We start from the raw sequence: 14605 nt of genomic DNA on the forward strand, positions 1-14605 counted from the left end.
CGAGCTGAAAAGGTTTGCTCCCATTTGGTGCAAATTCTGTTCAACCCAAAGGCAGGTTGACCTCAGGACCCTGTTCAGTCCTGTAAAGGTCTTTAATAACAAGCTGGGGGAAATCCCTTTGTATAGACCTGACATGGGGGGGTACTGTCATGTTGAAATAGGAAAGGCTCTTCCCCAAAATACTGCCACAAATTTGGAAGCACACTATAGTTCATAATATCACTGTATATTTAACATGTTTCTTTATTTGCCACCACCAAGAAAAGCAAACTGTCCAAATTCTTTTGGACACATTTAGCCATAAAAAAACAATCTGTGTTAGATCATTACAAAGATGACTGATACAACTAAAACTGCTTGGATAAAGTTTCTGGTCAGTCTTGACATGTGGCCATGTAACAACATGACAGTATTGTACTTCTACAAAGACTTCAGTCATTCTTCACACAAACAGCCATCTGTCAGCTCCTGCTTTACAAAATCACTCTTTGTCTCCCTTTCAATATTCTATCTTCCTACCTTTTCTCCCTCAACCACTATCTCACTGACTACCTCACATCTCCCCCTTCTTCCTTCACCAACTAGCCCTCCTCTCCCCAGTTCCTCTGTCCTCCCTCCCACCAGCTCATCATTCAACTTCTCCTCCCCAAACAGCTCTCTCTCCCCTCTCCTGATCTGCTGTGCAGGCACACATAAACACACACATACTCTCAGTGGAGAGTATGCAGTGTGCTGCCAGTCTGAAGCCTGGAGAGATACTCAGACAACACACACAGCAGAAGCCTTCAAAAACAAACTTATATCACAACTTCTTGAATCTTCGCAACTGTGGATTCAGGACCTACTTTTGCTTATTTCCTCCCAGGGCCGGTTTCTTTCCACAGAAAGCAGCAATGCTCCCATTCTACCTCTTGACTTTTGCTGGTGAGTATCTTTTATTGGTTATGGCACAACTGTTCCTGTTAATGCCAGCTGCTGTGATTCATACTTACCATTACCGCTCTGTTCCCTTTTTCTCTCTCTGTGCTCAAAGCCACCATCCAAGCTCACAAGCAGCTGCTCCCAGGTTCCTGCAACTTTGAGTCCAACACCTGTGGATACACATCCGATGCAGACTTCATGAGCTGGACACTGCACAAAGATGGTATAGTTGTCACACTGCATCTTGAGCCATCTGATTTTAGAACATTTTTTTTTTATATTAGGGGCTTGTAATGAGTGTAGACTGTATTGTGGCTCTTTTAGTAGCAATCTCATTTTTACCCGTGCTCTTGCAGTTGTTTTGGTGCAGGTTTACACCATACCACTTAAACACATGGGTGAAAAGCAGCACATATGGTCTGCATTGATTCCAGCATCTCAGTCTGAACATCTGGAGTCAGTGAAAGAACACATTTAGGCATTCTCATTGGTTTTGTACTGCAGCTGATATAGATGAGTGGGACGCACATATAAATTATGTCAGTGTGACGTGATCAAAGCCAACACATGAATGCAGATTAGCTCATTTGTATATGCATTATTTACTGTTGTTACTCAGTTACAGATACAACATAACTGTGGATAACCTCTCTAACAATCTGGATCTTAGATTTAATACACATCCTTGCAGGAGCTATTGAGAAGGGTCTGACTGCACACGCCACTGGAAATAGATGCATCCACATTGCGTTAGCAGCAGGATGCTGTCATGTTAGCTCTGACCCTGTGTGGGGCCTGATTAAAGATGTGGAGGTTGTGTTGATGTTACAAACCAGCTTCTCAGATATTTAACCCAGGTTTAACCACACTAAACTTATCCCTAACTTTAACCTTCTTTCACCTTATGCATCTCAACCTGACAGTGAATGATGCACCAGAATCGGTGTAAGTACTGGACCGACTGCTTAGGCTAACACTGGCTCACAGCTGCTCCTAACTTGAGTTGAAACCATCCATTCACATGTCAAAGTGGCTGATTACCAGATAAACTGAAACAGCGTTGTAAATAACCCGCACACACCGTATACCCAGTGGCACAGTGGTATAGTGGACATAGCTATGAAACAGCAGCAACTGAATGTTATTATCATATTTGAGAAGCTCAGACAATCTCAATGGCTGCTTCTTGTGAGGTGAAACTCTAATAACCATCTCTAATCCACAGTCATTGGATTGGTTTGACAGGCTCCATGGATGCCTGCTAACTGTATCTGTAAACAGACCCAGTTAAAATCTCCTTAATACTTTTTTCCCCTGCTGTCATTCTTGTTCATACTTGTCTGAGAATTGCTCTGCTTGTTGCTCCCCGTCTCACTGGCTGTCTTCCCTCTGGGATACTTTCTCTTTTCCTCTTTCCATCCTTACTGCTTTTGCCACGGTCTTGTTAAAAAAGTGAGTGCTGTTGGTGCATTAATGCTGCGCTCAGGTCTTGCTCATTTAGTCTCTCCCTTCCTGTGCTTGTGCAGCACAGCTTAAGTCGTGTCAAACATATGTCTATTTATTATGTACCTTTCTCTTTTCAGAAGTCACTGACACCTATTAAAGCATGTCAGTTCAGTTTGAAACAGGCTGTGTGTGTGGCTGGATATACAGTAGGAGCCTTGAGGGAGCAGGGCATTACACAGGGACAAATAATAAAATAATAAAAGACAGACGAGTGAGGAGAGCTCATAGACCCCTGGAGCAGGAAACAAACTAACAGTTGGACTTTGCATGTAAATCCTCATATAAGATGTCTGATGTCATAAATTCCAGTTTTTTGCTTTCTGTTTCATGGCTCCAGGCAATATCAATAAATGTGTCAACGTCACAGACTGCTGTGAACTTTTTTAAAAAGAACTGGTGTTTCCAATGGGTGGACAGATCCTTATGACTGGTGATCTCATAGCATCACCATCAGAATGACATTTTAAGACTGAAATATTTAATTTGGCAGAGACATTCATATTCCCAGTAGCTCATAATGGAATAATTTTGGTCATCCTCTTACCTTTTGCTGGGGAACATGAAATAACTGCATGTTATGTGTTGTTATTCTGAGCATGAAGATGGATGGATGGATGGATGGATGGATGGATGGATGGATGGATGGAAAGAGGTTTTGGATTGTGTTAGCATATTGCAGATATTATAGGGAGTGGTAAACACCTCAACTACTGTCAAGATGCTGGAAATAAATTTTCATGCTATAATAAAAAGAGCAGAGGCCATTGACTACCTGATAGGTTAAACTGTATGACATGCAGTGCAAAGTACTGGTCTTGTTCCCCATCCTTATAGATCCCATACGCCTTTTTGTTTTAGGACACTTTGTCGCAGTGGATGCAAACTCAACTGATGAGCAGGGCAGAGAGAAAGGTGCTGGTACAGGACCACAGAAAACAATCACAGGGGTCCTGCTGAGTCCCACCCTGTACCAAGATGAGTGGAGCTGCCTGAGGCTCGTCTACCAGATCATGGAGTCAGGAAGCCTGGAGGTCCTGCAGCGCATGGATGGAAAGAGCTTTGACAGGCCACTGTGGAGCAGCAAGACACCCTCTGACAGCTGGATCATCACAAGCATGGACCTGCAGAACACTACTGAGCCTTACAGGGTAAAGGAACTAATAATGTCTGATCCTTGTTTAGATAAGCGACCAGTTTGAAGTCAAAACAGTACAAATCTAAAGCTCTATATAATACTCAAGTTCAAACATATTTTATGAGTGAACACATCTACGTTTTTTTCTGTAGATTGAAAACTAGTATTTTTTTTTTTAAATTATCCAAATCAAAGCTATAACTATAAATATACAAATTTACTAATTGTCAACTGTCGTGTCGCAGCAATCACAGCTGCTAACTTTCCAACAAAGTCAGTTTAAAAAAACAGCAGCAGTGCAGAAAACATGTCATTTTGTTGAAAGGAATATAATTATACGGTAGGTTGACATTACACATGAAGGGCCAAACTGAGGCCTGTATGAAAGCTGTGGAGAAACACACACCTACGGCCACACACACATTATCTAAACAATGAAATAGCACAGCGCGTGTTTATATTATATTTTTAAAGGCAGAGCTGACTCAGACAGGGTCATGGTCTACATAACTGTGAACCAGGCCTGGGCTGTGTGTGTGTGTTCCCCTTCAGCTTATGGATATTTTCAGGTCCAGACCTGGGTGGAAAAAATAAGTCTGAGATTTAAACTTCACAATAACTGCTAAAACTCTTCTGCTATTTAGTCTCTCTGAACATAAACACTAATTTATTCACCTGCATGATTCTGACGTCGAACAAACCCGATGGCTCTACTTTTCACACTTTTCAAACCTCTTGAATCACTTAACGTTTCCAATTCAAGATTTTAGAAAAAACACATAATTGCTTTCTTTTAAAGAATTGAAGAGGAAATCAATACTAATCTAACATCTGTGAGTTAAGTATGGAGCTGGAGTCACTTACGTTACCTCAAAACTGATGACAAAGAAAACCAGCCGGGCGCTCTCTAAAGAAACAGCTGCCAAGACACAGCTACACCACATAAACCCTCATACAACAGCATAATAAAACATTTTTACATTGCTGTAAAACCAGATTTAATATGTTAACACATTAGTGACTTATGTTAAGCACATTCTGATTCAGCTTAAGTCAAATTACCTGAAAATTGATAGCTACTATGAGGAAAGTGACTATACACGAAATCTGGTAGAAATAATTTTAAATGAAATATTATATGACTGGCGTGTTGAAGCTCTGACTTCATCTTTAAGCTTTGAAAGTAAATTAGATTTCTGTTTTAGGCGTGCACTCCCTCTGACCCTACATACATTTTCAATCTTCTTCTATGATGTCATCCCTGTGTCACTCCATATCACTGACTACAGAGGGTTTAATAAACATGTGTTGCTCATTAGGTTGTCATCGAAGGTAAACCTGGACAGAGCCCTGGGAGCAGTGTGGCCATCTTCGAGATCCACATCAGTCCTGGGTACTGCCTGGGTCGGTGACTTCACCTGTACATCACTCATGTCCAAAAAAAAAAAAAATCCCCATCTACATATCTAGATAAAAACCATCAGTGCTCACACAGTCACATTTGGTACAACAGCCTATACAGTTACAACACATGTGACCATTATAAGAGGCGTGTTGCTGATTTCTCATTTTTCTGTGTCCAGACTGTGATTTTGATGAGTCTCACCTGTGTGGATACAGCAACCAGTGGAATGCCAATGTCAACTGGTTTGTGGGAGGAGGTAGAGTCCAGCTCCTTCAAAACGATGTGCTGAATGACCACACATACAACAACAAAACAGGTGGGTGAGCCTTCCATCGAAAGCAAAGAAAAGCAAAAATATCTCTTTAGTCTTAGACAGCTGAACATACAAACTGAAAACATCGCACTGACTGGATTTGTATGTAAACACTATACTGTAACCTGTATAAGAGTAAACTCCAAACCTCTCAAGTCTCAGGCTGCTTAGGGGACATTGTACATGATTACTACTTCAAAACTCCAACCTGTCTTGTACTCGTACTTTAATTCCCTTTCAGGTCACTTCATGTATGTGGACTCCATCTATGCCAAGACCTTCAAAGAAGTGGCCAAAGTGATGTCTCCCATGACAACTGTGCCAATGTCCGGGTGCCTCAGTTTTCAGTACCAGCGAAGCGAGGAGACGGGGAACCTGTTCTCTGTTTACACCCGGGACCGACTGGGCCAGTACCAGGAGCTGTGGAAAGCAGGGTCAGAAAACCAGAGTGAGTGGAGCCAGATGCTTGGGGAGTGGATTCCAGCACAGGTGGACCTGAAGGCGCCATACTCTGTACAGGTCAGTATGAACATGGCAGCCAGAGACAGGAGTGAAACAGTATATAACAGTCTTCCACTTACAAACAAAAAGGTGAACGTTAAACGTTTAATCTCTGATAGCAGGTGTCTGATTCTGCATGTCTGCCTGACCCTTTAGGTGGTCTTCGAAGTTGCGTTTAACAGTCGAACAGGTGGACGAGTTGCACTTGATGACATTTCCTTTTCTCCAGACTTTTGCAGCACAGACACTGGTGAGCTGCAGCCACATTCACTCATTCACTGAAGTTTGACCTCAGAGGATGGTAACAGAGTATGGTCCACGGGGTCAACCAGAAGATTTCATTCCTAAGCATAAATGTGCTCAATTTCTGCTGCCTGGCTTTTAGATTTTCAAAATTTCCTGTGTACAGTGAACGTTTTGGCCTAATTAAGCACATACACTACCCTCCAAAAGACTGAATGTGCCTGGAAAGCTTCAGGTTTTACAATGTGAGTTTGGTTTCATTACAGTTTTTTGATGTACAATACCATTTGGAATACTACAACATTATTTCCTATGATAACAAGACAACATGTTAATCTTAATGTTGCAGTCATTAGATCTTTGATTCCTGAGAAAATATACCCATTTGGCTGTGAATACAGATTTGCAAACTGTTCATTCTGGCAGTTTTTCCAAAAATCTTTCCGAGGTCTCTCCCCAAGGCGTCTTCAGACAATACCACAGCTGATGTGGCTGCATATTTCAACCCTACAATCCAGTTTGTCCAAGAAAAGTTCTATTGGATTAATGGTGGATTATTGAGGGGGCCATGTGATGATTGATAGCCTCTCTTTATTGATTTGTGCACAACTTGGATTTGAGTTTGGGCTTGAGTCTTGGTGCAGGACAGAGTTAGTTGAAGTAATACACTGAGAAGGCCCCTTTCAACTGCATACACTGATATTTTCAGTTTTTTAGCAGTTGTTCTTAATATATAACCCTCATCTTTCAAATCTATCACTGTCTTGTTTCTAATGAGATTTCCTCCTTGTTTTTCATTAATTCAATTCAATTCAATTCAATTTTATTTGTATAGTGCCAAATCATAATACAAAATCATCTCAAGGCACTTTACAAAAACTAAAACTAAAAACCCAATAATTCCCTTATGAGCAAGCACTTGGCGACATTGGAGAGGAAAAACTCCCTTTAACAGAAGAACAAACCTCCAGCAGAACCGGGCTCAGTTTGGGCGGCCATCTGCCTCGACCGGTTGGGGTGAGTGGATAGAGGAGAGAGAAAAGAACAGCAACAATAAACAACAAATAGACACTGCAGGTTGGTGGGACCAGTAACTGCACATCAGCGATATACAGCTCCAGGACCAGGGACACCTGCAGAAGGTACAGAGAGAGGGAGAGAGAGAGGGAGAGAGCACAAACTAGGGGAGAGAGAGAGCACAAGGTTAGTGACATTCAATGGTGGAATATACATGTGAGGTGGGAGGAGAGGAAGAGGGGGGACGGGAAGGGAAGGGGGGGTTAGGGTAGGGGAGCTCAGTGCACCGATGGTCCTCGGGCAGTCTAGGCCTATATCAGCATAACTAAGGGATGGTTCAGGGTTGCCTGAAGCCAGCCCTAACTATATGCTTTGTCAAAGAGGAAGGTCTTAAGTCTAGCCTTAAAAGTACAGAGAGTGTCTGCCTCCTGAACCCAGGCTGGGAGCTGGTTCCACAGGAGAGGAGCTTGATAACTAAAGGCTCTGCCTCCCAGTCTGCTTTTGGAAACTCTGGGAACCACAAGTAGACCTGCAGTCTGAGAGCGAAGTGGTCTATTGGGATAATATGGTACTATGAGGTCTTTAAGGTATGAAGGAGCTTGATTATGAAGGGATTTGTATATGAGAAGAAGAGTTTTAAATTCTATTCTGTATTTTACAGGGAGCCAATGAAGAGAAGCCAATATAGGAGAAATATGATCTCTCTTGCTAGTTCCTGTCAGGACTCTGGCTGCGGCATTCTGGATTAACTGGAGGCTTTTTATGGAGATTATTGGGACATCTAGATAGTAATGAGTTACAGTAATCTAGCCTTGAGGTAACAAATGCATGGACTAGTTTTTCTGCATCATTTTGAGACAGGATGTTCCTAATTTTGGCAATGTTGCGCAGGTGAAAGAATGGCATCTAGAGTAGCTATAATTTTAGAAAAGTTATTTCTGAGATTTTTTTGGCCCAAATACAATGACTTCTGTTTTCTCTGAGTTTAAAAGTAAAACGTTACTGGTCATCCAGGCCTTTATGTCAGTTAGACAGGCTTGAAGTCTGGTTAACTGGTTTGTGTTAACAGGTTTAATAAATAGATACAACTGAGTGTCATCTGCATAGCAATGGTAATTAATAGAGTGCTTCCTAATGACATATCCTAAAGGAAGCATGTACAGCGGGAACAGAATAGGTCCTAGCACAGAGCCTTGTGGAACTCCATAACTAACTTTTGTTCGTGTGGAAGGTTCATCATGGACATGAACAACCTGGAATCTGTCCAATAAATAGGATTGGAACCATTTTAACGCCGTTCCTCTGATACCAGTCACATGCTCCAGTGTCTGTAATAAGATGTTGTGGTCAATGGTGTCGAATGCAGCACTAAGGTCTAGGAGGACAAGTATAGAAACAAGTCCATTATCTGAGGCTAAGAGAAGATCGTTGGTAACTTTTAACAGTGCTGTTTCTGTACTATGATGTGCTCTAAATCCTGATTGAAAATCTTCAAATAATTCATTCCTGTGTAAGTGGTCTGATAGCTGCTTAGCAACAGCTTTTTCTAGGATTTTAGAAATAAATGGCAGGTTGGATATTGGTCTATAATTAGCCAAGACTCCTGGATCAAGACTAGGCTTTTTGAGTAAAGGTTTGATTACTGCAGTCTTAAAGGCCTGTGGTACGTAGCCTGATACTAGAGATAAATTTACCAAGTCTAATAAAGATGAGTTCATTAATGGCAGGGTGTCTTTAAGCAGTCTAGTCGGGATGGGGTCTAAGAGACACGTTGATGATTTCGATGAAGCAACTACTGATGTAAATTCAGAGAGATCTATGGGAGAGAAGTAGTCTAAACATAACTGAGGTCCTACAGATGATTCAAGAGCTACTGTGGTAGAAGATTCATTTATTGCAGGTATAGAAAGCATCTGCTGAATTTTATCTCTAATAGTTGTGATTTTATTTGTAAAGAAACTCAAATTCATCACTGCTGAGAGCTAAGGGAACACTGGGCTCAACAGAGCTGTGACTTTTTGTCAGCCTGGCTACAGTGCTGAAAAGAAACCTGGGATTGTTGGGAAGTATACAGAATCAAGCGTTTCACGCAGTGAGGCTACAGCGCTGTCAACAACATGATCAATTTGGTAGGGAGTGGGATTGAAGCAGCTGCCCTCCACTGTGTTGGCACTTGGCATAGATGTAAATAAAGATGGAATCATTTTCTTAAATTTATTAACAGCGTTGTCGGATAAACATCTGCTGTAGTGGAATTTTCTTCCAAATGCTGCATGATCCATCATCTTAAATTCAAAAGTTATTAAAGAATGATCTGACAAAACAGGATTTTGGGGAAAAACTATTAGATGTTCAATTTCGATGCCATAGGTCAGAACAAGATCAAGGGTGTGATTGAAACAGTGGGTGGGTTTATTAACATTTTGAATGAAACCAATTGAATCTAATATAGAATTAAATGCAATGCTGAGGCTGTTATTTTCAACATCTACATGGTAAATGACTTTATCTGAACTAAGCACTAAATCAGACAGGAAGTCAGGGAATTCAGTTAAAAACTCTGAGTAAGGGACAGGTGGACGGTACACAATGACAAGTAGAACTGGTTTTTGTGTTTTCCAGTTTGGATGCGAGAGACAAGAGTGAGGCTCTCAAATGAGTTATAACTGTTCTGAAAAATTCAAATATCTTTGAAAAATGTCAAAAACTTTTTAAAATTCACATAATATTAAACACTTTATAAGAGAAATTTCAAAACAGCAGCAAAACAAAATTGTAAAAGTTTCAAGGCATTCTTAAACTTTTGGAGGGTAGTGTACATGTCTAGTCTACAACAACTGTCACATGAATCCTGCTGATAAATCCAAAATACTAAAATCAGGACAACAAGTTTTCATTCAACATCAGCCCTAAAGCCATACGTTTGTTCCACAGAGCCAACCTTTGACCCCTCCATTGCCAACTGTGACTTTGAGTCAGGTTTCTGTCACTACACCCAGGACCGGACGACAGGGTCGTCATGGAGGAGAGTGTCTGTGAAACCCAACATATTTAGTAATGGAGACCACACTACAGGGGCAGGTGATTTTCTAAGATCATTGACATTTGAACCTGATTATATAAAGATTAAAATGACCTGTTTGATTTCACTTTACAGCACATTTACTCTGATTTAGTCTTACTGCCCCCAGCAGCAATTGAACTTTATAGTTCATCAGGTTGTAAAAAAACAATTGAAAATGTGATGATGTTTTGCTAACAGCTGAAAACAGACAAAATCCAGATCAATAGCAGACATCAGTGGTGATGGGAACATTTCAGCCACACAGATTCTAAGGAAGACGGTGTTTCACAAAAAAAAACTGTCTTCTCCTTCCAGGGTCTTTCCTGTTGGCCCACTCCCGACTGAGTCCACGCTCAGGCTACGTTAGCCACCTTGTCGGTCCAACTTTACCCGGGAACATGAAGTACTGCCTGAGATTTTACTTCTCCCTGGGGGGTGAGTGGCACCCGAAGTCTCCAGATTGATAGGCATTTGAGTGTGTGGTGGTGGGGTTTGAGTCTTTGTGTGAATCTTGGCTGGGATTATTTCACTGACTCACCGATCAAAAATGACTGTGCAGGTTTCAACCAGACATATCAGGCTCTGACTGTTTATTTGGAGCAGCAGAGTAGCAGCCAGGAAACGATCTGGACTCAGGGAGAGAAATCCAGAGGAATCTGGATCGCAGCAGACGTCACCTTTCAAACATCACAGCCTGCCAAGGTTAGAGGAGAGGAAGTACAAATCTCACTTAAATCAGACTGTCAATGAGTGTAAAAAATAAAGAAGGGGATGAACTAACAGAAAGAAAGCGTTGGAAGAAGTTCCATGTAAAGACTCTTTCTGTTGCACTTGTACTTACCAAACAGCTACTTTTAGCTCTGTGTGATGTGAATTTATTCATCCAGATGCCAAACTGCTCAAAGGCTTTCCACACACTGCTCTTTTGTTCTTCACTTTATTCATTGAGCTGTTTTTAATCTCCTCTGCATTTACCCAATGATGTATTCTCTTCCTCACCAGGGATTTCACTCTCCCACACAAACATCAGAACAGAAATTGAACAACAACCACAACAGAGTGATGTGGTTGTGGCTCTCTTCTGGACTGAACTGTTAACTATTCATAGTTGAAAAACTATTGCAATTCCAGTTGAAGCTGATGAGGACACCTCTGCTCACTGTTTGCTCTTGTTGTTTAGGTAGTTTTTGTCAGCACATGTATGAGCCTCTGGGACTGTGGCTCTGTGGCTCTGGACGACATCAGCATGACCTTCGGAGACTGTGAGCTGACAGCAGGTAGCTACTTCAAATCTACCTATCCATAATCTGGCCATATTTTGTTTTATTGGCATTTAACTTTAGAAAGTGGTCATCACACCACTTTACAAAGTCTTGCACAACTGGGTCATGATCATCCACTCCAAGCAGACTTTAGGAGACATTTGTCCCTGTAACAGCTTCTGCAGTTGTTTGTATAAAGAAAATACAATAATGGGGACAGGCCACACCCCTGGAACTTTACACTCGTTATGTGTGAATGCCATACATTTTCTATTTTTACAATAAACCTTTCATTTGCATCAAAATACAACAGATGGCAGTTGTGCAGATTAGCTAATGGATGCCATGACTTCCAAAGAATACTTAAGTCTTATCTGAAACTCAAACTGGGAAACACATGCAATTGCTATGGCATCACACACCACCCAGGGCCACAAAGGATAAAACACACTTGCCACACTTGAGGCATTTAGTAATTTGCGAAACTTGTTTGTGCCACAAGTCCAATATCAACTACACACTATTTTTACAGGGTCAATTCATACCCACACACCTTAAGCATATCTGGTGTCCAGGGGACGTCAGGTAGGGGAGTCAGCAGTGCTGAAAGTTACTTATGTTAAAATGGAGTCTGATTAAAATTAAATTTAGAGTTGCAGCCAAAAACACTTGTGCTGATATTTGTGTTTCAACACTGGAGTTTCAAAATAAAATGCTTCCTAACAAAGTGTCATTCATTTTCCTGTTGCAGATGTGTTGCCATCATCTCTCCCCGGACACTGTGACTTTGAGGCAGGACTGTGTGATTACACTCAAGACAAGCAGAGTGATGCTGCTGACTGGGAGTGGAGGAGAGGACCCACCCCGACCTCATACACTGGGCCCAGAAGTGACCACACAAGGGGACTTGGTGAGGGCTACCTCCATAAATCCAGTCCACAATACTTTGCTTAGTAACTCGGTATAATCAGGCTTTCTTAAAATTATGTATTTTTACCTCTGTAGCACAAACAAAACTTTCAGGTGTAGCTTGCACCACATGAGTGAAACTTCCACAGCTGTACACAAACAAACCTGCTAACTCTGACTGACAGGATACTACCTGCACATGGAGGCGTCACCTCTCCTGCCTGGTCAGAACATCCGACTGCTGTCCCGCTCACTGAGGGGCTCCAGGGGGTTTCAGTGTCTGTGCTTCTACTACCATATGTACGGCTCAGGCACGGGTCAGCTCAGCGTTCACCTGGAGAGAGACGGAGAGCATGGGTTACTGTGGCAACAGAGAGGCGAACAGAGCATCGCATGGCTGAGGGCCAGAGTACAATATCAGTGTGACACTCAGCATCAGGCAAGAGTAGAATAAAATTTCTTCCAACAGTTTTATTGTTGAAGTCTTTAGACTGGACACTGTGCACTTTTAAAACGTTTGTACTTTTAAAACTTTTATTATAGTTCTTCAATAGAAATGTTTTTTTCTACCCTGTAAACACCTACTAGATAAATGATTATTGTCTTGCTGTCCCAGATTGTGTTTGAAGCTACCAGGGGTTCATCAGTAAGGAGTGACATTGCCATTGACGACATTATCTTGGAAGCTGGACCTTGCTCAGGTGAGCAATCTATTTCAATATTAGTGCTAAAGATGAAACATTTTACAAAGAAAAAAATGAACAAGGAATTATTCTGAGGTCTGTGAGAGCTTCCTGATTTGTTTCTTCTGCAGAACCAGAGATCAAGGCCAACGTTGGAGCCTCCAATGAGATCGAGTAGAAGGGAAGGTGAAAAGCGTAGGAAGGACAAGCCCTGATTTTCTTTTTCTTGCACATTTAAGGCAACTCAAAGTGTTCTCTAGTATTTGTATCCGTTTTCCTGAAGCAACACATATCATGTGTCATTGGCAGCATTCCTCTCCGCACTGTAGCAAGAGTGCTAAGCCTGTTTTTCTTCACACTTATATGCATTAGATTAATGCTCATTGCTCAAATAAAGCAACATGATCGAGTATTTTGTTCCACTGGTAACTGCTCAATTCATATAAAATAAATGCTTGATTTCTATACAACCTCAAGCTCTTCCAATTAGTCGGATTTAGGAGGGAAACACTGACGATATACGATATTCTGACATTCGTATAGAAATATACATGGAGACACCTGAAAGCATTGTGCATACTTTAAAAGACAGAGAGTCCATTAACTGTGCAGCTAGCGATTAAAGACTGGACACAGACAGAAACAGCTAGTCTGTGTCCAATGATTAAAAAAAAAAAAACCTCCAAAAAAATCCCAGTGCTAAAACAACAAGTTGAGCTTTTATGAGGGTCACACATGGGACTGTTTCCTGTGGTCATGAAGTTGTCCATGTGTGTCCACCAAGGTGAAGTTAAAAAACTAGATCACTGTGGTTTCATTTGGCTCTGATAAGGGCTGGGCTTTTTGAAAAACTGAAATGTATCTATACTTGAGAATTAAAAAATGTAATGTTTAAATTATTACTACAGTCTTCTTTGATTTGTTTGAAATAAATTTAGCTAATTTCAGACAAAAATATTTCCTGGTGTGTAACTTTTGATCAGTTATGTTATCTGTTATCTATGTGTAACAAAAAGAAAAACAAAAATGCGTTCTTCATGGCTGGGTAATGAAAAAACACTTTTAGCACTATGCTGGCATCATTATTGAAACCTAGACACAAATACAGAAAAAGCAACCAATGAATGAATAGATAAAAACATAATAACATTAAGATTTTTTAAATTGAATGTCTGGATGTGTCCAGTGATCAATGAGAAAGGTCAGGTGACGACAGAGGAAAGTTCTAGTGACCACATGGAGAGACAGCTGACAGGAGGAAATAGACTGCAATGGGACAGACATGGGCTAGCTACCCAGGTCTGTAGTCTGCCAAACTTCTTAGCATATTGGAAGGACCTGCCATAGCTATGGAAAGACAAGGGAAGAAAATACCTTCAGGGTCTATGGGAGCGAGGGTGACGTTATGGTAACAGACCTTTGACTGGAAACAACCAAGAGAGCACCACAGGAGTTGTCATAGTTACACCTGCAGCAATGGGCCATAAACTGCACGTGTGCTTGTGGATGGAGAAATGTTACATCACCAAGGGGAGGATTAATCAAGGAAAGAAAAGGTGCTTGAAAGAGATGAGTCAGGGACCTTCCATTAACTACTTCCTAACAGTAGTCAAATACGTCGAATGAAGCACAGCAACTATACGCAA

General features: G+C 41.3%; 1 protein-coding gene across 1 annotated transcript; it reads left to right on the top strand.

The window, feature by feature from the left end:
- Positions 1–667: 667 nt before the first annotated feature.
- LOC113125007 (MAM domain-containing protein 2-like) lies at positions 668–13861 on the top strand. Its single transcript, XM_026298247.1, has 15 exons — positions 668–924; positions 1034–1144; positions 3286–3575; positions 4882–4966; positions 5146–5283; positions 5522–5799; positions 5938–6031; positions 9976–10122; positions 10421–10540; positions 10665–10807; positions 11286–11382; positions 12119–12277; positions 12462–12715; positions 12893–12977; positions 13091–13861. The coding sequence occupies exons 1-15, from the start codon at positions 723–725 to the stop codon at positions 13135–13137; spliced, it is 2250 nt and encodes a 749-aa protein (XP_026154032.1). The 5' UTR covers positions 668–722; the 3' UTR covers positions 13138–13861.
- Positions 13862–14605: the final 744 nt, after the last annotated feature.

The sequence above is a fragment of the Mastacembelus armatus genome, chromosome 12 (assembly GCF_900324485.2).
Source record: "Mastacembelus armatus chromosome 12, fMasArm1.2, whole genome shotgun sequence".
NCBI classification, from domain to species: Eukaryota; Metazoa; Chordata; class Actinopteri; order Synbranchiformes; family Mastacembelidae; genus Mastacembelus; species Mastacembelus armatus.

Excerpts from the sequence above, each read along its gene's own strand:
- LOC113125007 (XM_026298247.1), top strand. The coding sequence starts at position 723 with ATGCAGTGTGCTGCCAGTCTGAAGCCTGGAGAGATACTCAGACAACAC. Across the intron at positions 3,576-4,881 it reads ACACTACTGAGCCTTACAGG|GTTGTCATCGAAGGTAAACC; the intron begins GTAAAGGAACTA and ends GTTGCTCATTAG. Across the intron at positions 11,383-12,118 it reads AGACTGTGAGCTGACAGCAG|ATGTGTTGCCATCATCTCTC; the intron begins GTAGCTACTTCA and ends TTCCTGTTGCAG.